Source organism: Dermochelys coriacea, chromosome 5 (genome assembly GCF_009764565.3).
Source record: "Dermochelys coriacea isolate rDerCor1 chromosome 5, rDerCor1.pri.v4, whole genome shotgun sequence".
Lineage (NCBI taxonomy): Eukaryota > Metazoa > Chordata > Testudines > Dermochelyidae > Dermochelys > Dermochelys coriacea.
In genome coordinates this window covers 62,181,628-62,207,456 of record NC_050072.1, presented here as the reverse complement: position 1 = coordinate 62,207,456, position 25,829 = coordinate 62,181,628, and the positions used below count along the sequence as shown (strand labels likewise).

Below are 25,829 nucleotides of genomic sequence, written 5' to 3'. Positions count from 1 at the left end.
TGATTTAAGTTTCTATACTTTTTCACATACCTTTTCAAGCCAATAGGGAGATGTTAGAAATGTAGAGGACCCAAAATTTTCCCCTGTAGAGGGCGATGGGTATGGATGTGGTAAATTTAACCCCAGGTAAAGAACAAATGGTTGATTAAAGCTAGTGGCTTCTTTCCTTATCCAACTTGCTGCTTTATCAGTATTCTGCCAATCTTCTTCCATCACTCTCATGAATGTCTTGTTGCCAGTAAGATTCACCATGGGTCTGCCTTCTTGTCTGAGCAGGAAATCAACATCCCTTGTCCAAGCTTCCACACGGTTACTGAAAATACAAGACTGTATTTGGTGGAAAGCAAAGCATTTCCTTCTCTTTTCATGCAACTAAACATTTAGTAATCACCTCAGTTTTAAAATATCTGAACATCTTTCTAAATTTGCAACTGCATTTTATTTACATATTTCTATATATAATATTAGTGTTATTAGATTCAAATAACCAAGAGCTAAACTATATATTCATTGCTTTAGTTAATATTTTTCCAATTCTGAATCTTTTTTTCTTATTCCTGGTCATTTCATGCCATAAGGCTCTTTCTCCTGCCTTTGATCCATCTCCCAGTTCTACTTTGGCAAATGAACATTTAGACACAGCACTTCCAAACCCTGTTGCCATATCTTCACTTAACGGATTCTCTTCACTTTTTACTATGGCTTCATCGCTCATTCTACCTGCTGCATCTAATCTTGAAATTTTATTATGTAAACTTATTTTCTACTGGACCATTTCAACCATCTAGAGCATCACATCTTTTGAAACTATACTGTTTTATTTTGGATTCTACTATACCACTTTTTGTAACACTGCCGCTTTGGACCAAATCCTCTCCTGACTTTCCCTGTGCAACCCTGCTGACTCCAGATGATAACATTATCAGAGAAAGGTGGAGGCGGCAATGGAGCCCCAAGAGGCATAAATGAAACAAGTTTCATGATCAAATATGTTTTGAGCCAGATTTTCAGACAATTACAATTACTGAATCTCTAAAATCCTGAGAAATCTGAGCTACAGATGTATCACTCTGGCAGAGAAAGGAAATGACACCAGAAGTATCATAAACAAAGATTGGAGAGTGCCACTTCATTTTAGAAGCTTACATGTCATTCAAGGAATGATAAAAGTATGTAGCAGCAGATTCCTCTGGACTTTAGCCATATAGTTTTGTTAAATTATAGTGCCAATTATATTTCAAAGAACATTCATGTACTTTTTCTTCCTCATTTGGAATTTTACAAATGAGTTTTTAAATTTTAGCAAAACCTTTGTATCTCACTTATCAATAAAACAATTTTAGGTCTTTTTAAATCTTGTGTAGTTATCTGCACTTCCAAGATAAACAAATGTTTGTTATGCTTAACTGAATTAATCACAACCATTTTAACAAGATTAATCACAATTTATCTCAGTAGGAGATTTAATATTTATTGAACCTAATTTTCAAAGTATCAGTGTGATGAGGAGTACTACCCCTTTACAGGACAGTCTTCTATTTATGGCCAAAACAGGCACGAGGGCAATGAAAAAGCATGCTGTCCTATCTCGGTACTTTATATAAATAAAAGAAAGCTGAGCAGGACAGAAAGGGATAAGAAGCCAAGCTGGCTGCTATATGTTACAGGACCTGGGCCACTAGCTGAACCTGGGCCTTAGAGACTTGTTTTCTGTCTAAGTTTGGTTGCTCTGACTCAAGGCTCTGAGGTAAGTACTCTATGAACTTGGTTAAGCTGCTCCTTCCCTTACTTTATGCCTACAGGAGAGCCTGCCTGTTCCCTAGAAGAAGAAAAGAACTGATTTCTGCTGGCAGGGGTTGGTTTAAAGGACTTAAGGGGTCATTTTGATTTTTGTCACCCCTTTCTTGCATACTGTACAGTTAGGCATCCATTGCCTGTACAAAGTGTGTGCAATTATGGTTTAGATTTTTTTGTGCACATTGCTTACTATATTTAATGTAATATAGAACTTAAAATATAACACTGATTTTATATATATATATATATATATATATATATATATATATATATATATATATATATATATATTAAAAAAAAAAAATAAATGTAGGCTAGTCTGACCATCCAGATAGTTAGTTTGGGGCTTGGGAGAAAAGGAATGGAACAGGTCACTCTCCAGTACTAGAGCAGTGGGGAGAAGTATCGACAGGTCCCAAAGGAAAACAAATCTTCAGGCAGAAAGAGAAAGGATTGCTGCAACAAAAAGGATGGTGGAGAAATAAATGGGGCAATCTCTATGCCCCATAAAATGCACCATTAACTACATTTTTATCCACAGATTGAAAGGAAGAGTAAATACTAATGGAGTGTTAAACCAATTGAAGGCAGAAATATGTATTTTCTGCTATAATACATCATACAATTTTAATTAAACCATAGTAAGAAATCAGACGATTTGTTTAAAGGGATCATCTTCTCCGCAAAGAAGACATGAGATCCGCAAACTGTAAACAAAGCCTTAATAATCAGATGTCAGAGTTCAGGTGGAAAATGAGTTACTAATAAGAATTTAAAAGTTTTGAAATGAATCTTAAACAATTGTTTGTAATACTCGTAATGAGAAAGAAGTAGGATTATACCTCCTTTGCTGGCAGATGGTACTCCAAAGATAGCAACTTAGAGAGTGGAAACAAACAACGAAGAGATAAAGGACAGAAAAATAATGTTGCTTAATAATGAAGAGAAAATCTTAAGAGCTGGAATTACTACTGTACAAGTGAAAACATATAAAAGGCCACTCAAGTAATTTAGGTCCCAACTGAAATATTTTAAATAAAATTCTTACATGTCTATAGCACCCTTGTCACTCTGATCTCTGGGCTACAGATGTGGCAACCCGCATGAAAGACTCCCTAAGCTTATATTCTACTAGCTTAGGTTAAAAACTTCCCCACGGCACAAATTCCTTTCCTTGTCCTGGGACGGTATTGCTGCCATGATCAAGTGATTTACACAAAAATTCAGCAATGGGTCACTTGGAGTCCCTATTCCCCCAAGCCCCTTCCCCCCCTTTCCTGGGGAGGCTTGAGAATAATATACTAACCAATTGGCTAGCAATGTGAGCATAGATCAAACCTTTTCTTTAGGACACTAAAAATCAGCCAGGTTTTTAAAAGAAGAATTTTATTTATAAAGAAAAAGTAAAAGAATCACACCTTCAAAATCAGGATGGAAGGTAACTTTACAGGGTAAACAAAAAGATTTGGAACACAAAGGATTCCCCTCTGGCTCAGCTTCACAGTTACAAAACAGGAATGAAACTACCTCTTTAGCATAGGGAAAATTCACAAGCCAAAACAAAAAAGATAACCTAACGCATTTCCTTGCCTTACAATTTTTGTAAATTTTAGATGGTTCATTTCAGGTATGCTTTCAGGAGATGTTGTACCTGCTTGGTCTCTCTCTTCACCCGGAGAGGGAGCAAACAAAGAGAGCCACAAACAAATCTTCTCCCCTGCACCCAGATTTGAAAGTATCTTCTTTCTCATTGGTCCTTCTGGGCAGGTGCCAACTAGCTTACTGAGTTTCTTAACTCCCTACAGGTAAAGCGATTCAGTAGAGCTGCCTTGGAGGGATTTTATGCTACCCTTATCTCTCTGTTTATGACAACCTTTCATTCAAAAGGGCCTCACAATTATAATTATACAACATTGCTAAAATGTAGTCACTACAGTACTTTGATGGAAGGGTAGCAGGTATCCGACAAGCAGCAGTGGTGATTGGGAAATTTTGGCCAATGCCTACATTATAACCTTCCTCATTTCCTTTTGATACAAGTACTGAAATTTTTCAAACAGCTGAAGAGAGTCATGATTTATGTTTGTAACAATGAAGAGTCTGTCCAAATGTGTTTAATTCCTCTGATGCTCAGGTTCTGCAAAATTAACCTAATCTGACCGCTGTTTTCCTGTGTGTGTGTGTGTGTGAGTGTGTGAGAGAGAGAGATCTCTGTTGGTGTAAAGGTGGAGGAGGTGGTATATGTGCCGCCTACACCAGCTGCATATCTCTGCCCTAAGCAGGAAGAAGGACTTATTAGGTGAGCTGAGGTTCTGATAGGAGTTACTCAGTAGAAGAAGGGGCTGTGCTATAGCTAAGCTCCCCTACACCTGATCTCCTTGCTACATTACAGAGCTTACATCAGAGGTGGAAGTTACAGCAACAAAGTGCCTTCTTAACTGCTGGAGCCTGACAGTTAGGGACCTGGGAGCTGCAACTGGCTTCCAGCAGCTGTCACTGTCCACAATATCAAAGAATTGACACTCTAGTCTATTGGATAAGATGAAGAACTGGGTCAGTCATTAAAAAGTCACTCTTTGGAAGCACAGCAGTTAGTCCCAATGTCCTGGACAAATTCAAAGTAAATTAGTTACATTCTGCTACAAATTTCCCATGTAGATGCAGCTGGATACAGTTTTCTGCTGAGAACTGTTAAACACCTGACATGTTCCAACCCATTTCAGTGCTTGGTGATGTGATCCCTATATGACACAGCACAGAGCATTCAACTCTGTTCAGTGGCTCATAGAAAAAAAAATAAGACACAGCCCCTACTTCAAAACAAGTGTACAATCTACTTTCAAATATGATGCAATCATGTGGGTCACAAAGCAGTGTGAAGGTGAGAATAGGGACCAAGTTTACATCAAATGAGATTACGTAGTCACTGAGCAATGCTAGCACACAGCATGCTAGAACAAACATTTTAAAATTTTGATTTGTATATTAGCCTATGATGTGTGTTCTATCTCTATGTTCCACATTTGATTCAAAGCACAGCCAAAGAGTCATCAAGGCAGGCATCACTGGCGACCTGGAAGAGGCAGGGTCACTGTGATCAGATACAGAATGTTCCTAAATGACCTCAAAAGCATGTGGTGAAGTTTCTAAAGCATTTCACAATCTTTAGCAGAAAGGTGTTTGTGACATTTCGGGAATCACCCAGACAAGTAAAGGGTTCTGTCACCACCTGCCTGGAAAATTTGGGTGCCTTAATGCTATCACTTAGAGCTGACAGATATCAGTAGACAAGAATAAGAATCAACGCCTCACCCAGACTTCCACCCACTAAGTTACTGATAGCAGGGTGACCCCAATAGCCTTTCTGGTCATGAGTCTCCCCAAATCTATTCCCTGAGTTCTTAACAACAAGGCATTCAGACTTTTCCCTTCTGGTTCATCATCCCTGAAGGAAGGAAATGTGCCCCCCGTTATCAGTCCACTTGGGATACTCCACCCAGATTGCACAATATAGACCTGCTTAGGGTAAAAAGAAACAAAACGGTTATTTAATAGAAAAATCACAGCTTGAAAGATGAAATAGTAAGAAAAAGCAAACACATACAAGTTACACAGAAAATAAACACGAATACACAACCTCAGACTTTATAATTCTATATCTGTTAAACTCCCTTCTCGAATACTCCCTACCTATTGCCTCTGAACAGTTTCCCAACATGACCTTGGTCTTAGAGAAGATCCAGTGTTTCTGACAGCAGCTACCTTAGATGCTAGTCCTCAGTTTTTGGACATGCTTCACTTTAAACATGTTCTCTTTTAAAAGGGTTTGCAGTTTTTGTTCTTTCACACTCCGAAACTATGGCAATTCATGGTTACACAAAGCAGGGGAAACTCCCTCCTTCCTTAATTTTGCAAGACTAGGGTTTTCTTTTTAGCTTCAGTGTCTTTCCATTAACTTTAATGGTCCAGGACCAGTCCTATTCAACATATTCATAAATGATCTGGAAAAAGGGGTAAATGTGAGGTGGCAAAATTTGCTGATGATACAAATCTACTCAAGATAGTTAAGTCCCAGACAGACTGCAAAGAGCTACAAAAGAATCTCTCAAAACTGGGTGACCGGGCAACAAAATGGCAGATGAAATTCAATGTTGATAAATGCAAAGTAATGCACATTGGAAAACATAATCCCACGTATACATATAAAATGATGGGGTCTAAAGTAGCTGTTACCACTCAAGAAAGATCTTGGAGTCATTGTGGATATTTCTCTGAAAACATCCACTCAATGCTTAGCGGCAGTCAAAAAAGCAAAATGTTGGGAATCATGAAGAAAGGGATAGATAATAAGACAGAAAATATCATATTGCCTCTATATAAATCCATGGTATGCCCACATCTTGTATACAGTGTGTAAATGTGGTCGCCCCAGCTCAAAAAAAGATATATTGGAATTGGAAAAGGGCAACAAAAATGATTAGGGGTATGGAACAGCTTCCGTATGAGGAGAGATTAGTAAGACTGGGACTTTTCAGCTTGGAAAAGAGACAGCTAAGGGGGGATATAACTGAAGTCTACAAAAATCATGACTGTGGTGGAGAAAGTAAATAAGGAAGCGTTATTTACTCTTTCATAACACAAGAACTAGAGGTCATCAAATGAAATTTATAGGCAGCAGGTTTAAAACAAACAAGAGGAAGTATTTTTTCCACACAACACACAGTCAGTGTGTGGAATTCTTTGCCAGAGGATATTGTGAAGGCCAAGACTATAACAGGGTTCAAAAAAGAACTAGATAGCTTCATGGAGGATAGGACCCATCAATGGCTATTACCCAGGATGGGCAGGGATGGTGTCCCTAGCCTCTGTTTGCCAGAAGCTGGGAATGGCAACAGGGGATGGATCACTTAATGATTACCTGTTTTGTTCATTCCTTCTGGGGTACATGGCATTGGCCACTGTCGGAAGACAGGATACTGGGCTAAATGGACCTTTGGTCTGACCCAGTATGGCTGCTCTTATGTTCAGCATGGTCTTTTCCTGGGTTGTACAATGCTAGGTTCTTGGAGTTAGTTTCGCAGACGTAGCAAGCCACAGAGTTGCCCCTCCCTGTCTGACTGCTTCCCCACACAGCTATGAGGTAATGCTGTGGTTGCATCCTAGTTACAATTACAAATGTCTGCATATATATATATATATATATATATATATATATATACACACACACACACACACACACATACATATACATATACATACACATATACACACACCACACTCATAACCATAACCTGTATACACATCTCCTAAGGATCATCAAATTCAGAGCATTACAAGCCTTCATAAATGACCTTAATAGATATATTATACACAGTAACATTGTATACAAATTGATTCTATTGTTCATTCTTTGGGATTCAGACCCCTTATGGTGTCTGGACCCTGACTGTCACTGTGTTATTTAATAAAATATTATTGTCCACAAAAGAAAACAATCTTTAAGACATCTGTTTCCCTGAAAATGTTCTCAAAAGAAAAAAAAATGTAGACACACACACACACTCTTTATTCTAAACAGTATTTATGAAATTAAATGTGTAATTCAATGTATTACTTTAAAATTGCAGGTAGGTGGGCTGAACTGTTGGGCTAGTGGCAATACAACAAAATGCTTCACAGACAATGTAAGAATCTGGCTCCCAAGGTCAGTCCTTTATTATGGGCTTGTAAATCTGGGAAAACTGCTGAGATAACAGGAATCAATTCCACTCCCTAACTGGCCAGAAGAATCCTCATATGTCCAGAACATGTTTCCACAGAAATCCCATCTCCTGCTGGCCTGGACAATAGAAGTGAACCTGGAACTCCTGAAGAGTGCAAATGGTAATTTAGGATGAAATTCTCCCCTGTACAGAGGGCCAGCAGAAGGCCTGTAGCCCACTTAAGCTCCTAAAATGGTAGACAGGCCTTATGCTAGCCCTCTGCACACAAGTGAACTTCACCTTTAATGTAATGTTCTGATTATTCTGTGTTATAAAAAACTTTCAAGGGGCTGTAACATGATCAGAGTTCATTGGCCCTTTCTCTCCCCAAAAGAGATGTTGTTACACTTTAAAGAGTGAAATCGCACATGCACATATACATTATAAAGTTTGTGGACGATACCAAGGTGGGAGGGATTGCAAGTGATTTAGAGGATAGCATTATAATTCAAAATGATCTGGAGAAATGGTTGGAAATAAACAGGGTGAAATTCAATAAGGACAAATGCAAAGTACTCCACTTAGGAAGGAACAATCAGTTGCACAAGTACAAAATCGGAAACGACTGCCTAGAAAGGAGTATTGCGGAAAGGGATCTACAGGTCATAGTGGACCACAAGCTAAATGTGAGTAACACTGGTGGGGGAAAAAAAAAAAAAGGCGAACTTTATTCTGGAACGTATTAACAGGAGTGTTGTAAGCAAGACATGAGAAGTAATTTTTCTGCTCTACTCTGCACTGATTAGGCCTCAGATGGAGTATTGCATCTAGTTCTGGGCACCATATTTCAGGAAAGATGTGGACAAATTGGAGAAAGTCCAGAGAAGAGCAACAAAAATGATTAAAGGTCTAGAAAACATGACCTATGAGAGAAGACTGAACAAGTTGGATTTGTTTAGTTTGGAAAAAAGAGGGGACATAACAGTTTTCAAGTACATGAAGGAGGAGGGTGAAAAATTGTTCTTAACCTCTGAGGATAGGACAAGAAGCAATGGGCTTAAATTGAAGCAAGGAAGGTTTAGGTTGGACATTAGTGTTGAAGACTTGAACCCCAGACGGCACGGTTCGTTGTTTGACCGGAGAGAGACAGGCAACACCAGCAAGGTCTGAACACAAAGCTTTTTATTGAAGAGTGCACACAACAACAGAGAGCAGCCCGTTTTTTAAAGAGAACCAGTAAGTAAAACTAAATAGGTTTTTATAGACAGTTCCGTCGCGTTACAGAATTATTTATAAAGCAGCCCACCCCTTTTTTATATTAGTTAAAATTCGCTTTTTTATTATGCATGCACTTTTACCCCCTTATTGTAGATAACTGTTAGCAAATCGTAATGCTTCACTAACTTTCTTATTGGTATGGGTGTCAACCAGGAGACAAGGAATTAAGAACAGACATAACACAAAAACAGGGAGTGGAAAACAGTACCCCCGTATCTCAAGGACTGTTCCCAGTACCTCTGGTACAAAAATGCAGGCCTCCCCTTTTTTCTCATTCTCTGTAGCTTAAACAAGTATTCTTTCATTCTACTTTCAGGGACTTTCCCAGCAGCCTTTCTTGGCCTGACTTTGGTTTGATTGGCCTAACTGCTTCATGTTTCACTTTTTTCACCTAACATATCTTCCTTTTTTCCCCAGAGTGCCATAGGGGAACTCTTGGGACATACTGGCCATTTGGGGTAGTGACTTAGGACTCTTTACTGGTTGGTAGGCACAGCTTGGTACCCATTCAACAACTATATTTTAACATAACATACCAAACTATTAGGCCACAAATAATTACAACAGCTCTGCGAAGCAAGTTATGTAATCAGCAACCTATATCTGGAACCCAATTGAACAAATTCTTTTATTATGAGTTGACTTGTTTTTGTTTTTTTTTTAAATGGTTTTTTGCAACTTGTATAAGGTTTGCTTTTTTTTTTAGGTGGCGTTATAAACATTCGGAACATATACACAGCATTTTTGCTTAATTAACGCAAATGTTTTTTCCTGAGAGGCCAGCAAAATATTTAACGCCAAGTGGTTTTGGAGAACAATCTGCCTTAGTTTTTTTTGTGCAGGCGAAAACAAATCCTGCACAAGCACCCGTTTAGTTATTCAGGGCACGCCAAGTAAGAGGGCGAGAGTCATTTACATTTTTTTTTAGCTTTTTTTATATTTCTGATTTTCCCCTTTTGGGAGACGTGCACGATACACTACCGGTCCCTTCCAGTCCTATGAGTCTATGATTATTCTGCAATCGATCTTCAACTGGTGTAAACTGGCATGGCTCTGTTAATTTCAAGGGAGCTATGCTGAGTTACAGCTGCTGAAGAGCTGGCCCTTTATTTGTATATACTTCTATTAGCATCCTCCTCAAATCTGATTAATCATGCAGCAGTGACAGATGCCTGGTAGCTGCCAGGATCATACTGTGATGCATTCATAATAAACCATTTAATGTGGTTGTATATAATCACATACTTCCTGCACATTTAAGACATGGAAACTTCACATTTGCAAAGATTATTTTTTTCTTATCAACGCCCTAACTGCAACAGTTTCCTAGGACAAATGAAAGTTAGTTTTCCTGGTACTTTATTAAAAAAAAAATTAACAGCCCATATTCTTTGTCAGATAGCTGTCAGTTAATAGATATACGTAGGCTTGGAAGGATTAGATTTTTAATTGGTAAATGCTGGTAAACATCAACTTCTCCGTACATACACAAACCAACGAAAAAATACTTCCGTTGATGCTAATCAACATTTACAACTAGGCAAAGTAAAAAAAAAAAATGCTGCTTGAGTACTCAGAGTTAGATTTACGGATATTTACTTTGTATATTTTGACATTGTGATGTTGACAATTTCTGTTTTAACAGTTATTAAGCTTTAACTTTTTGAATATTAACCTCTACTGTCTTTAAATATTGGGGGAGGGGGGTGCAATACATTTCCCACAACTGTAGGAATTTAAATAGATAAATATTGAAAAAAAAATTTAAAAATAAACATTGATTTTTAATTGATAAAAATTACATAAAAAAGTCAAATTCTGCCAAACCTAGATATATGTTTAGGGCAAACTCTTGCTCCATGGTTCAAAACAGAAGCAACTGCATGTTGTGTGGATCAAATCTATATTTTTAAAATATCCATGTGTCTATTGAGCTTAACAGTCATACATCACATACTGAGAGGACAGCTCTGTTTCTCTTTGCAAGCCTTCTCTTTACCAGGAAACCAAAGCAACAGGACTGCGCTAATTAACTCAACATGCAACAGTAACCTTCCTTATATTTATTCCACACTATTTATAGATTATTTAATTGGCTAGTTAGACTTTTTAAATGTATATGTAGATGCAATTAGAATGAGACACACATTTTTCTCTAACAAAAAAAACATAAAAAAGTTCTCTAATTGAAAACTAAAAAAAGTATTACATTTTAAAATTCCACTTATGTATACTAGAAAAGGCTGACTCAACATGTATTTATTTTCATTTATTCTCAACCTCCACCCACTTTTGTTCAAGCAACAGTAAGGGCTTGATCCTGTGAAGTGCTGATCCTCCTCAACCCCCACTAAATAGAAATCTGAGAAGGCTCAGTAACTTGCAAAAGGCTTTCAGCGTAGCAGGTTCAGGGCATAAACCACAAAGATAAACACTGACTAAAATCACTGAGCTTGATTCACTACTATGTTACTCAAGTTGTCAGTGCAGAACCATTGATTGTATTATATTTTGTATTACTACTGAATCTACCTCAAGCTCCTGAAAATTCAGCTCTGGATGACTAAACAATCATGTAAATACATGATAATATATACATTAATAATAAATAATCAATCATCATCATCTCCTCTGTATATCAATTTTGCATGCTTTCTTTTTCTTAAATAAATTTAAATATGTTGGCTTCTTTTTTCTTAAGTGTTCTAGACAAACCTGAGCATTTTAGGATTTATTTAGCTGCATAGAACAGGCAGCGATGAAATTTCATAAAGAACTGTAGAGCAAGGCAGAAAGTAACAAAAGCAACAAATTAATGGTTTTTGTTCCATGATATTTTCCACCACAGACAATTAAAATTTCTCAATTATCCAAACTTTAGTCAGCTATCTAGTCAAACTGTCATTCAGTTTTTCTAGATTGTGTCCATACTACAGTAAGCAAATCTGGAAATTAAAATCCTACCCTTCAAAACAGAATTTGAAAGGATTATACTAAAATAGCTCTACTGGCAGCAGGTTAACACAAATTCATTTCTTTCCCCTACAGAAGGAGGAATTCCAAACGGGGAGATTGAGGCATAGGCACTATAGGACTATGTCTACAGCGCCTTGAGCCGTGTTATTACATCAGACTCTGTTTTCATAAAGTAGTAAGTTACTAATCCTAATGGTTACCAAAAAAAGCTTGAATACGTGACCTAACTATAACCAATGTAGTGACATCTGCCCGAATCTGCAGACACCCTGAAACAGTATCTCAGAGCTCTGAATTTCCCTATGTATCAATATGGAATATCAACTCCAAGATCCATTGCCTTGGAGGTGTTTCTTCAACACCACAAGACTGTGTGGCAGAAGGAGAAAAATTCAGTGTGCCTGCTCACGCAACCACTGAGGCAGATAAACTTTGGCTGCTGAGGTAAGTATTCAGGTCCTACCCTGACCATGCTGTTTCCAGGGGAGGACGACTCCAGCTCCTCTGGTGTTAAGGAGGCTCCAAACCACTACCTCTCTCTCTGGGGTGGGAGGGTGACTCCCCCTGCTGCTGTGTGTGTGTGTGTGTGTGTGTGTGTATGTGCACGCATGGGGGCCATAATTGCCTTAATCTGGCCCTGTAATACTGTAAAGGATCATCTGTAATAGTGATGAGGATAACCTATTTTATTCATTTTACACCCTTCTGCACTCAAGCCTTTGCAATGAGACCCCAATCTTCCTGAAGCTTTTGGCTCTGGGAGCAAGAACAGGAATTCAGTATTAAATCTGGAGCCCAGATCTGTCGGTCTGACCAAGTTTTCTTCCCCATAGCCACTTCTGTGCTCCGATAATCTTTGGGGAAGCTAGAAAACAGTTTAACCTCTATCATGAATTAGTATAAATTAGATAGCCCTGGGACTACTCTAAGGAGCCCATTATGCTGGTTGGAGATCACTTGGACTTCAAAGCACTCTCTCCCCCAGGGATAGGAACCAAGAGGTTGGATTTAGAATGGGTATTTCCATTTGAATGATAGGTGGGGATACCTCTACCCAAGAGTGGCACAAAGGGGACAAATGAGGGGCAGAATCTGGTCCTGGCCCTCCTTATGCAGCCATGCAGAAAATTTTCATCTTTCAAAAGTAATTTGCACTTGCCTTAAATAATTCTATTCTAGTCTGCAAAAGAATGAATCATCCACATAATGTAATTATGTAATTCCTTGCATTACATTGCACAAACTCTGACCCCATTGCTTTCTCAAAGGAAGATTCAGTAAAGGTGCATTTGAGGTATTTGTATACAGTTAAGATCAGCTATGCCTTTTAAAAAGTATGAATAACCGCAGTACTCAACAAGTTAGTGATGCACATCTTTAACCTACAAAAATACAAACATGCTGTGACAAAGCTCCGACCTTGTCTCAGTGGGTACCACGCTTCCGGTGGATTACGTTAGCCTCAGAGGCTCACTGTGACCCTCCATATAGCCCTTCTCTCCCTAGAGGCAAGGGTCACAGCCTTCTGAGCCATTTTCATCATAAGCCAGCAAAGGAGGCAAGGAGAAGTTATCCTCCCTCGCACAGTCTCTGTTGTCTCCCAGTCTCAGTGATTAGTCGGGGAGGGGAGTGGGGAGCCTGGGTCCGCCCTCTACTCTGGGCTCCAGCCCAGGGACCCTAATAGTAGCAGCTCTTGGCAGCTGACTTTTTGGAAACAGGACGAGTATGATTCCCTGGGCCACTTCCCCACGGCAGCCCTCACTTCCTCAATATCTACTTCACCCTTACCTCAGGGCATCCTTCCTTGTGCCTGATAGGGTTTGTACTACTCTGTTTCTCCAGCAGTGTGGCTTCCTCCTACAGCTCATGACACACATGCCCCCACCTAACTGGGAGGCTTTTAACTAGTTTCAGCCAGCCCCGATTGGCTTCAGGTGTCCCAATCAACCTAGCTGTCTTCCCTGTTTTCTGGAAGGATCTTAATTGGCCCCAGGTGTCTTAATTGACTTGGAGCAACTGCCATTTGCTTACCCTGGTAACAGGGATTTGTTTAGCCTGGGGATAATATATCTGTCTCTCACTACTTTCCTATAGCCATCTGGCCTTGCCCCGTCACAATACGTAAATAGTTTTCTTCCTTTACAATTAGTTTTACAGCTCTTAACATGGCACAGTGAGGAATTAAATCACGCACATAAACCAGTATTAAGAACCAAAAATGAAAAACCTTTGTTTTTTAATCCTTTTACAAGTACATATTGTTACATATACTGTACATGTATCTATTTCTTACTGAAAAAGAAAGACAAATGCATCAGAAGTTCTGTAATGATAAAATCTGAAGATACAGTAGGGGACATACATTCGTAGTTCAGATGACAAATTATGTAAAGAGTCACAAAGAGAGAGACATGCATTTATAAGATAAGTTTACATACAATGTATTACGGACTTAATTCACTAAAGAAAGTTCTCATTGGCAACGTAAGATTTTGCTGTAGAGTCTTCATTCAGGATCACCCTTTCTTTCCCGTGCAGAACCTGAACTTTGAAAAAACCTGTATTCCTTCATCTGTAAAATGGGTTACCTACTTCAGATGAGGATTAGCTAGCTAATGTCTATAAAGCACTTTGAAGATGAAAACTGCTGTGTAAATGCTAAGTATTAATAATTACCAAAGTCTTCTTTCAACATCTGATTACTCATTTCAGATAGGGAAGGGAGTGAAGGGTAGAGAAATTCTGAGATATTAGTTTAGTAGAAAAGAAAGAGAAATCTCAGAGCTAGCACCATTAAACATTTCAACAGTGGACAAAATCAGAAACCAGGAAAATTGTGTACCATATTAAAAAATGCAAAAAGGCAATTTTTATATATACTTGGGGAAGCCACAGTGACATTATTTTATCTACTCCATCTATTTATATCATATTTTTACTATCACTGTGAAAGATGTTTGGCTCCTTAAAGTTTTTGCTGTTTTTCACGGCTTGCTTTCATTCAAAACTTTTCTTCACAGAAAAACTTTGCAGCAACAATAGATACTCTCACTGAACGTATAACTTTTAACACAAAAACTTTTCTGGTCTGCTTCCCCACCTGCCCAAATATTTCAGATATTTAGGTTCAAGCAGGCATTGAGGCAAGGCCTAGCACAGACTTTAAACAGCCTATAGGGAAACAGCTTCTGGGCACTCTACCAAGGAAGCAATACAATCTGCCTGAAGTGACCTTCAATCCTAATATCTCTCAAGCTCTTTCATGCTGGGAAAAAATGATTTCAGTGACCATATTCTAGTGAAGTTGATGAACAGACAGCCTCCTTTGAGACTGATACAGCCGTCTTTATATAATTTGGCTAAAATTTCCCCTCCCCTCTAGCACATCCCATTCACAAATAGAGCAAGCAACAGTTAGGCTAGTCAGCCTTCAACACAACAGGATTACAAACATTAGAATGGCTGCTGTGTGACTCCAAACAAAAAATATGAAAGGACATATGGACCAACTAAGCAAACCAACACAAATCCTATCTTTCATCTCATGTAGAGGATCACATCTGGGGGGAATCCCATGCTACAAACTGGGCATGGAAGAAGATAATGTGGATGGAATGCTGCATGCTATCTATATCCCAATTAATATCAGAGGACTGATCACACCATTTAATTTCTCTCCAACTAGAATATGACGTATCAAGTACTGCAATATGGCAACATATTCAAATTTGTCACATGTTCACCTCAGAGGAACTTGTATTGTTTGAAGCGCTAGAACTTGCCAGATTTTGTAGAGAATAATACTATTTCTCCAGACTGGCAGCTACACTAGATGAGTTCCTAATTACTCACCAGAGAGTTAACATAGATGAAGTGACGCAAAAATGGAACAAAGAATTGGCAATAAATATCTTAATCCCACAGTGAAATAGAACAACATGAGAGATTAAAGAAGCAACCTTGGACCTCCAATTAAGTCTCCTTCAACAAAAAGTAATGTTTAGGGTTCACTGGTTGCCCCAAGCACTTCACAAAGTTAAAGCTACGCTCAGTGATCAATGTTCAGGTGTGTGTGTGTGTGTGTGGGGGGGGGGAGAGCAGGGTTGTTAAAGATCCAGCATGCATATGTTTTGATCATGCCCTATTGTTTCCAGCTTCTGGGATGATATTAAAACCAGAATTAATAAAATCGTAGAATTGTCACCTGACCTTAAAAGTGGACATCTGCATACTATATTGGGTCAGATACCCAGCAAATGGAGGCTATCACCCTACCAAAGGGAATGGCTACATAGACTTGTACTGGCTGTGAGAGGTCAAATTTTGTACACTGGAAAAATAAATCTGTCCCTTCCCCCTCATTTTTCCCCCCAGTGGGTTTAATGGACTGGCAGACCTGTCTGCAAAGGAAGGCATCTGTAATGGTGTGGCACCCACCTCTTACAAGAACTCCCTTCTGGTCAGGTGTGTTTGCAATCTTTAAACAATCCCAGACCTGGTATTGAGCCATAGCCCCAGAACTTCTTCCCTGGAGGCAATGGTTTTGCCCTCTTTGGCGTGTTCTGGCCTCAGCTCTCTGGCTGGGCCTCTTAGCAGTTCAGATCCCCCTCTGTGGTTTATTGCTGTCCAATTGTAGGCCACTTCCTTAGTGGTCTATGGGGGGGGGAGAACCTGGACCCACCCACTACTCTGGGTTCCTGCCCAGGGACCCAAAGAATAGCATCCATTTGCCACCATGTCCCTTTAATAAAACTGCTTTCAGTTCCCTGGGCCATTTCCCCATAGCCCCAGCTTCACTAAAGCTTCACCTTTACCTCAAGGATCTTTTATGTTCAGGCCCAGCAGCCAGCAAGTAGCTCTTCCTGGTCATGCCAGTACCGAGCAGTCCATGGTGCTGCAGTTCCCTTTGGCCAGCCAGAAGCACTCCTCTGGCTCCAGCAAGGAACCGACTGTCTCTGGCTCTGCAGCTCTTTTTATATGGCTCTCCTGGACCCTGACTGGCTGCTCCCTGCAGCCTCTCTGATTGGCTGCTTCCCCTGCAGCAACTGTAGGCTGCTTGGAGGACTCCTCTCCTGCTCTCTTCCTGGGACATGTGTTGAGGACCCTGAGGCCTCCAGCACAGCACCTCTGAACCTAGTCCACACCATCACAGCATCACATACAGTAGTTAGCAAGCCCTAGAAAAAGCTGAGTCTATTTGCGTCAATTTCCTACAACTGATCAACTAAAATCCGTGCAGAATGCCTGAAAGAAAGACAGGAGATAAATCTATAGCCTTCCTCTCTATTCCCTCTCCTCTCACCTCTTTCCCCCTATCTTTTTCCCTTTCATTTTTATTTATTAATTTATTTGGATATATGGTATAAAAATCCATGTGCTGGGAACATATATTAATTTTTGTACTTGTTATTTATGTTGGCATCTAAATATCTTCGGTTTGTTAAAAGAAAAAAAATGTAATTAAATCAGAAAAAAGAAAATGAAAAGACTTTAAAATCTTTTTAGCCTTTTGTGTGATTCAGTTAAATGAATCATCCTTCTTGTAGACAATTCAGACAGAATTTAATGGAGATGGATTATGCCTTTATCATCTTAAAGCACTGGTCCCTGGTTTACCAAGTAAAGCTACGAAAATTGTAATTAGTGCTCTGTACTAAATAATGTATTTTATTTTACTTTACCACAACAAAATGAAATTGACCTACACAAAGAACTGAAATAAAGTTGAGTTTGCCAATTAAAATGAATAAATACATTGCACAAAATTCAGCAGAACATGTTTAGGATTTATGGATGAATTCTGGTGAGAATCACAATGAAATCAAATTATTTTGGGCTAGCTACACTGCAATCTTGTTATGAAGTTGTTTTAAAAAAATTATTAAAAATTTAGTTTTATCCAGATTGTATCCAAATGGACAAATCAGAGATGTATAAATTGAGAATTCTTAAGTATAATTATTTGCACCTGTGACAGGCAAAAAGGTCATTCGGTGCCCTTATACCCTTACTTGAGTCAATGTGACTCTTCATGGGAGTAACGGTATGCCCGGGCCTTACATTTTGCAGGACTGGACCCTTATACATTTCTAACAGAATTTCTTTAAAAAAAAAATCAACGTGACCTTTTAATTGACAGCCATAAGCCATGGTCAATCTGTTGTTCCATGATCTATTCACATTTAATCACATTTATGGATGCCATACCAGAGAGGAATATATCCATTGCCTACCTCACTGAGTGATGTCCCGAAGTATAATCTAGTTTCCCATATTTCTGAGTGTGGTAGCCATGCTTTTGCATCAGGTCCATCCATGTTGTATAATTTGGATCTAAACCTTTGAAGTTATTCCAAGATTCTGTTAAATGAGTGAAGAGGCCACTCCACATAGCTGAAAAAAGCAAGTCAGAAACAAATGCTTGTCAATGCATTTATAGAACAATAATTAAGGCTGTCAAGGGATTAAAAAAGTTAATAGTGATTAATCACACAATTAATTGTGCTATAAAACAATAATAGACTAACATTTATTTAAATATTTTTTGATGTTTTCTACATTTTCAAATACATTGATTACAATTACAATACAGAGCAGTGCTCACTTTATATTTATTTTTATTACAAATATTTGCACTGAAAAACGAAACAAAGGAAATAGTATTTTTCAATTCACCTCATGCAAGTACTGCAGAGCAATCTCTTTATCATGAAAGTTGAAGTTACAAATTTACAGTTATGAAAAAAAAACCTGCACTCAAAAACAAAACAATGTAAAACTTTAGAGCCTACAAGTTCACTCAGTCCTATTTCTTGTTCAGGCAATCGCTCAGACAAAAAAGTTTGTTTACATTTACGGGAGATAATGCTACTCGCTTCTTATTTATATCACTTGAAAGTGAAAACAGGCATTCACATGGCACTTTTATAGCCGACATTGCAAGGTATTTACGTGCCAGATATGCAGAACATTTGTATGCCCCTTCATTCTGATGACACTGGTTAAAAAAATAATGCGTTAATAAAATTTGTGATTCAACTCCAAGGGGGAGAATTGTATTTCTCCTGTTCTGTTTTACCCGCATTCTGCCATATATTTCATGTTATAGCAATCTTGGATGATGACTCAGCACATGTTGTTTGTTTTAAGAACACTTTCACTGCAGATTTGACAAAATGCAAAGAAGGTACCAATGTGAGATTTCTAAAGACTGCTACAGCACTTGACCCAAGGTTTAAGAATCTGAAGTGCCTTCCAAAAACTGAGCAGGACGAGGTGTGCAGCATGCTTTTGAAGGTGGAAGCTGGCTAGATCATAGGGCTCAACGGCTAGTGATCAATGGCTCCATGTCTAGTTGGCAGCTGGTATCAAGCGGAGTGTCCCAAGGGTCGGTCCTGGGGCCGGTTTTGTTCAATATCTTCCTTAATGATCTAGAGGATGGTGTGGATTGCACCCTCAGCAAGTTTGCAGATGACACTAAACTGGGAGGAGTAGTAGATACGCTGGAGGGTAGGGATAGGATATAGAGGGATCTAGACAAATTAGAGGATTGGACCAAAAGAAATCTGATGAGATTCAAAAAGGACAAGTTCAGAGTCTCTTAGGATGGAAGAATCCCAGGCACCACTATAGACTAGGGCCCGAGTGGCTAGGCAGCAGTTCTGCAGAAAAGGACCTAGGGGTTACAGTGGATGAGAAGCTAGATATGAGTCAACAGTGTGCCCTTGTTGCCAAGAGGGCTAACGGCATTTTGAGCTGTATAAGTAGGAGCATTGCCAGCAGATCAAGGAATGTGATCATTCCCCTCTATTTGGCATTGGTGAGGCCTCATCTGGAGTACTGTGTCCAGTTTTGGGCCCCACACTACAAGAAGGATGTGGAAAAATTGGAAAGAGTCCAGTGGAGGGCAACAAAAATGATTAGGTGGAGATTTATGAGAAGCTGAGGAAACTGGGATTATTTAGTCTGCAAAAGAGAAAAATGAGGGGGGATTTGATATCTGCTTTTAACTATGTGAAAGGGGGTTCCAAAGAGGATGGATCTAGACTGTTCTCAGTGGTACCACATGATAAAACAAGGAGTAATGGTCTCAAGTTGCAGTGGGAAGGTTTAGGTTGGATATTAGGAAAAACTTTTTCTCTAGGAGAGTGGTGAAGCACTGGAATGAATTCCTTAGCGAGGTGGTGGAATCTCCTTTCTTAGAGATTTTTAAGGTCAGGCTTGACAAAGCCCTGGCTGGGATGATTTAATTGGGGATTGATCCTGCTTTGAGCAGGGAGTTGGACTAGATGATCTCCTGAGGTCACTTCCAACCCTGATATTCTAAGTCTTAAAAGAGCAACACTCCAGTGTGGAAACTACAGAACCCAAACCATGAAAAAAGTAAATCAACCTTCTGTTGGTGGCATCTGACTCACATGATGAAAATGAACATACGTCAGTCCGCACTGCTTTGGATCGATATCAAGCAGAACCCATCATCAGCATGGACACATTCTCTGGAATGGTAGTTAAAGCATGAAGGGGCATATGAACCTTTTGTGCATCTGGCACGTAAATATCTTGTGTCCCTGGCTACAACAATGCCATGCGAATGTCTGTTCTCACTTTCATGTGACACAAGAAGTGGGCAGCATTATCTCATGCAAATGTAAACAAACTTGTTTTTCTGAGTGATTTGCTGAACGAGTGATAGCATGGAGTGGACTTTTAGGCTCTAAAGTTTTACACTGTTTTATTTCTGAGTGCAGTTATTTTTTGTACATAATTCTACATTTGTAAGTTCAACTTTCATGACAAAAAGATTTCACTATAGTACTTGAATGAGGTGAATTAAAATACCATTTCTTTTATCTATCATTTTTACAGTGCAAATATTTGTAATAAAGATAATAATATGAAGTGTGCACTGTACACTTCGGATTCTGTTTTGTCATTAAAATCAATATATTTGAAAATGTAGAAAAACATCCAAAATATTTAATAAATTTCAATTGGTATTCTATTGTTCAACAGTGTGATTAAAACTGCGATTAATCACAATTAATTTTTTGAGTTAATCGTGTAAGTTAACTGTGATTAATTGACAGCCCTATAATAATATTAATACGTTGTACTTTTATAACATGTTCCATAACATCCTCCATCCAAACATCTCAACACACTTAATTAAGATATGCAGTCCCTCTGGGTCATGTAGAAATGTTGTTATCCTCATTGCACAGATAAGGAAACTGAAGTCCAGAGAGGTAAAATTTATTTATTTAAATTCACCCAGTAGTCAATAATAGAGAATAGAGTAGAATCCAGGTCGCCTGACTCTTAGCTACATGATCTAATAATGATTTTTTAATTTGCATTGTGTCACTGCCAAGGAGCCCCAGTCATGGGCCAAGATCCCACTATGCTAACCATTGCACAATCATTAAACTTAGTTTCTTCTCCTAGAAGAGAAACATTTTTGTTGATTGTAAAAATAATATGCCTTACTTAGAAAGGCCCCAAAACAGCAAAGGACTTAAACATGTGCTAAATTGCAAGTGTGAGTTGGTCCCTTGACTTCAGTGGGACTGTTCATAAGTTTAACATTAAGCATGTTGACCATCAGGACACGACTAACCCCTACTGTGGTCCCCAGCCATCACCCCTCACAGATTTGGTATTGTGGTGCCTTAGCTCTCTGGCTATGGCATGCTCAAGCTCTACTTTTTCTGGGGTGTCAGAACCCAAAACCGAAAGGAAAACGGATCTCAGAATCAGGGTCATCCATGGGATCTTCAGGAGGACCCTTGCTCTCCTGCTCTGAACAGTTAGTCCCTTTCTGTTAGTTTTCCTGGACTTAGCTGTTCTATCCACCAAAGGGTTCATCCAGGTAGCAAGTTGCCCTAAACTCTCAGCTTGAACCAGGCTTCCCTGGTCAGCCCTGAATTGGATTAGTTCTTCTCCTTTTAGCTCTCCTTTCCATGCCTGATATTGGCTGCACTGGGTGCAGGTATAACGGCAGCATCAGCTGGGTCCAAAGGCTCTCCTTAACCCTCTCATCATTGCTAGAGAAGAGCCAGTCAGTTTTCCTTTGCTGCCAGTATGGGGCCTCTATGCCCCATCAAATATACATATAAGTGCTTTTCTGAATCAGGGCCATAATCTACCATGTGTTAGGTTTCAGTGTGAATACTTCAGGGAGATGAATGAACCAGTTCCTCTCAGAGCTACTGTTTCAGTCCCTCTGTGGACTCAGACAGACATTGCTAGATTGGTTACACTTAGTTCATATGTGAAAGGTTTCCTCCACAACAATAAGGGCTAGAAACTTATTAAAATGAAAACTTGGATTCTGAAGCACAACTATTATCAAATGGTGTATAATATGGCAAATTTTGTAGTCATAGAATTTCACACTACAGAAGGCTCTGATTATAACTGGTTGAAACAACAGAAAAAGTTTAAAAAACACTAACATATTTAGGTAATAACTACTGAAAATACAAGATATTTGAGAATAACTGGTTAGAAGAGCTGATGTCTCAAGGCAAAGTTAAAGGCTATCCATCAGTTTCAGTCAGTTGTTAGCATTTCATATGTGTTCTAGGCAGTCAGAAAGGTAGAAAGTATCTCTGTGCTGGGAAGTCAAAGCCCAGCCCTGAATGCAGCCACAGATCAACATTGCAGAGGACAAACAAGTCCATTGGAACCCTTAAAGGTTTTCAGAAGTACTGAACCTGAGTGAAGTTTGCAGTGGCTTGGGGACTGAGAAGTTGGAAGAGAAGAATGCGGTTGGGAGGAAGGAATGGGAGGCAGACAAGGGGGGGAAAAGAGAATGGATAAAACCTCAGGTTTGGATAATTTCAAATAAGCGTTTAAAATGGGGGCTTATTCAGCTCATGCCTTCTGAGGTTTGTCCATCACTAATGAACATTTAAACTGGCTCTCCCCTGGTACTTACTATTTCCCTTAAGATTTTTAATATGGTCTTACCTGCACGAGAAGGACAACATATTGGAGAATTGGTGTAGGCATTGAGAAAAACAGTGCCATATCTTTTCATGAGATTTATAAAAGGTAGGATCACGGTCTGATTTCCTGGATAAAATGTCAGCCTTCCATCCTGCAATCAAACAGAAGGTACTTAAAAACATTAAAATTGATAACGATAATATTTTATTTCTGATTATTAAAGAAAATGTTATGAAAATGACCCAAAGCTACAGTATATGGCAAATTTACCATTCTAGGAATTACTGAAACAAACTTCATCCACATTTTGGTTGTCCAAGAGTTGTACTTAGTTTTGATCTTGTAAACTCTGCAAAGAATAAAATCCTCGTGCAACTACATAGGATAATAATACTCCTATGTGAATGTAGTGTGAAATTCTTTATAAGAATAATTAAATCTGGCACCTTCCAAAAATGAATTATCCTGGAAAACTTTGAAACATGATTCACCGATTACCACCCTGGTGTCTAATCTTCATGTTTGTCAAGATGACTAAGAAGCCATCTTCTACAACACTTGAGCCATCTTTACCAATAACCTAGTACCCTTCATCTCAAAACATGTTTCAGATTATAAAATGGCATAGAAACACTGCTGGTCACACTGGTAAATGATCTCTTTGAGCCATGAACAGTGGGCAAACATCTCTGCTGTTTGATCTGTCAGCATCATTTGACACTGGCCATGAGGTGCTGCTGACTTGCTTAAGACACCTGGTACACCTTATTTCAACATATACTAAGCTCCTAGGGGAGAAGTGAGATACCCTGAACTTCAGTACTTGAGCATGCAGACAATACCCAAGTCTACAGCTCTTTCAAATCAAACATAGAAAGCACCATCCCTCAGTTGCCTGGTGCCTGAATGAGACAAGCACCAAGATGAAGAACAGTTGATTAAAACTAAACTGGGGTTAAAAATAAGTTTTTTTTCTTCTTCGAGTGCTTGCTCATATCAATTCCAATTAGGTGTACGTGTGCGCTGCATGCCCGGCCGTCGGAAAGTTTTTCCCCTAGCAGCATCTGTCAGGTCGGCTGGGGAGTCCTGTGGAGTGGCACCTCCACGGTGCTCAATATATAACCCTGCTGACCCCTCAGTACCTTCTTACTACCCATGACTGTCATTGAAACTGTGGCATCTTGCGCTACAAGTTCTCCAAGTTTCCCTAGCTTTTGTAGATAGTAGTTGTTTGCTTTTGTTGGTAGTTCTTTGTTTTTGTTATAGTTAGTGGTAGCAGGGTTGCGGGGTTTACTGGGTTGGTGTTTTTTCTTTGTGTCTGTCATGCCCAAGTCCCCGGGATTCAAGCCCTACAGGTCCTGCTCCAAGCCCATGCTAAGAAGGACTAAGAAGGAGCATGACTTTCGCCTGAAGCAGCTCTTCATGGAGGAGACCCTTAGACCCCAGCCTCCTTCGGCATGGCAGGACCCGGCACCAAGTTCTTCGGTGCACTGCGCCCCAGCGGTGGTAGTGGAAGCGGCACTGTGGATGGACTCTGGCCACGACTCGCGGCACCGCCGCTCCCTCACACCAAAGCCGGCAACATCGACCCGGCACTGCTCCCACTCTCCAACACTGGAAGCCGGAGATGGGTGGCTCTCCTTCACAGAGACACATCCCCCTGGAACTGGCCACTGTGGTGCGTCCTGGAGGGGAGTACCCGAGAGCGAAGGTCGTAGACGTGACACTCTCAACTTCAGCCCCGCTGGGGGAACCATTGAGTCCGGTGCCATTGGACTCCCCAACCCACAGTTTTGTGGAAGTCCAGCTGCCTTTCACTCTGAAGACTTTTGTGGCTGCAAGGGATCTCATCGCCAAGCCTCTGGTGCCTCAGAGGATGGCACCGTCTCGAGGCAGGCCGGCGTTGATCTGGTGCCGTTATGGTGATGGTGTTGACGAGGGCAAGACCGTGGCATGGACCTCTTTACAGGCCTCACTGGACGCTGCAGACCCAACTGAGCGTACTTTGTCCTCAGGGACTGCCATGAGGTGCACCTCCTGGCTGCAAGCCTCTGGCCTGCCTCTTGAGGTTCAGCAGATGCTGCAGAACCTGCCCTTTGACGGGGAGGGCCTGTTTGTGGAGCGGACTGACTCTAGGCTGCATAGCCTTAGGGACTCGAGGGCAACCATGAAGTCCCTGGGTATGCACACCCCAGCAACCCAGCAGAAGCACTTCAAGCTCCAGCAGCCGCAACAGCGCTGCTACCCTTCTTGGACAAGGTAGGACTTTTACAGGCAGCAGGGGTGGAATGGCATGAGGAAGCCCTCCAACACCTGGTCTGGTGTCAGGGCCTGACCAAACCATCATCGGATTCCAAGCACGCCTTACCCCCGGATCTTTCCCACCCTTTTTGAATCGTTTATCCCACTTTCACCATGCATGGTCCCAAATAACCTCAGACTGCTGGGTCCTTTGAACGGTGGAAGTGGGATACTCTCTCCAATTCTGCTCCTACCCGCCCTCCCACCCCCATTTCCCGTCCCTCTTTAGGGACCCCTCTCACGAGCAACTCCTTATCAGGAGGTGCAGGTGCTCCTTGCCTTGGAGGTGGCAGAGGAGGTTCTGTGGGAACCAAGGGGCAAGGGGTTCTACTCCCAATAGTTCCTAATCCTCAAAGCCAAAGTGAGCCTCTGACCCATTCTGGACCTGCATGGGCTCAACAAATTCATGGTAAAATTGAAGTTCTGCACCGTCTCCCTGGGGACCATTGTCCCTTCACTGGATCCTGGTATGCTGTCCTCAACATGAAAGATGCATACTTCCACACAGTAATTCATCCAGCACATAGGCATTTCCTGTACTTCGTGGTCAACTGCGAACATTACCAGTTTATGGCCCTTCCATTGGGCCTTTCCACAGTCCCCTGAGTGTCCACCAAGTGTATGTCGGTTGTGGCTGCCTTCTTCTGTTGACGGCAGGTGCAAGTGTATTTCTACCTTGACAGCTGGTTGCTTCAGGGCTGCAGTATCACCTCCACCTGGTCAGCTTTAAATTGGAACGGTTGGGTCTCCTCCTCAACATAGCAAAGTCGACGCTAGAACTGACCCAGAGGATTGAATTCATCGGGGTATTGCTGGACACCG

At 40.3% G+C, this 25,829-nt stretch overlaps 1 protein-coding gene across 6 annotated transcripts in view; it reads right to left on the bottom strand.

The window, feature by feature from the left end:
• The window catches only part of ARSK (arylsulfatase family member K), a 51,116-nt gene that overhangs the window by 19,876 nt on the left and 5,411 nt on the right, over positions 1–25,829 (bottom strand). For all 6 annotated transcript variants that reach the window (XR_006281705.1, XR_006281704.1, XR_005293200.2 and 3 more), the window contains exons 2-4: positions 22,728–22,857; positions 17,987–18,146; positions 31–313 (exon numbers count right to left, since the gene is read on the bottom strand). Coding sequence is in view for 3 of the 6 variants with exons in the window: in XM_038403422.2 (XP_038259350.1) it covers positions 31–313; positions 17,987–18,146; positions 22,728–22,857 (573 nt within the window). In the remaining 3 variants the exon portion in view is untranslated. The remainder of the gene's footprint in view (positions 1–30; positions 314–17,986; positions 18,147–22,727; positions 22,858–25,829) is intronic.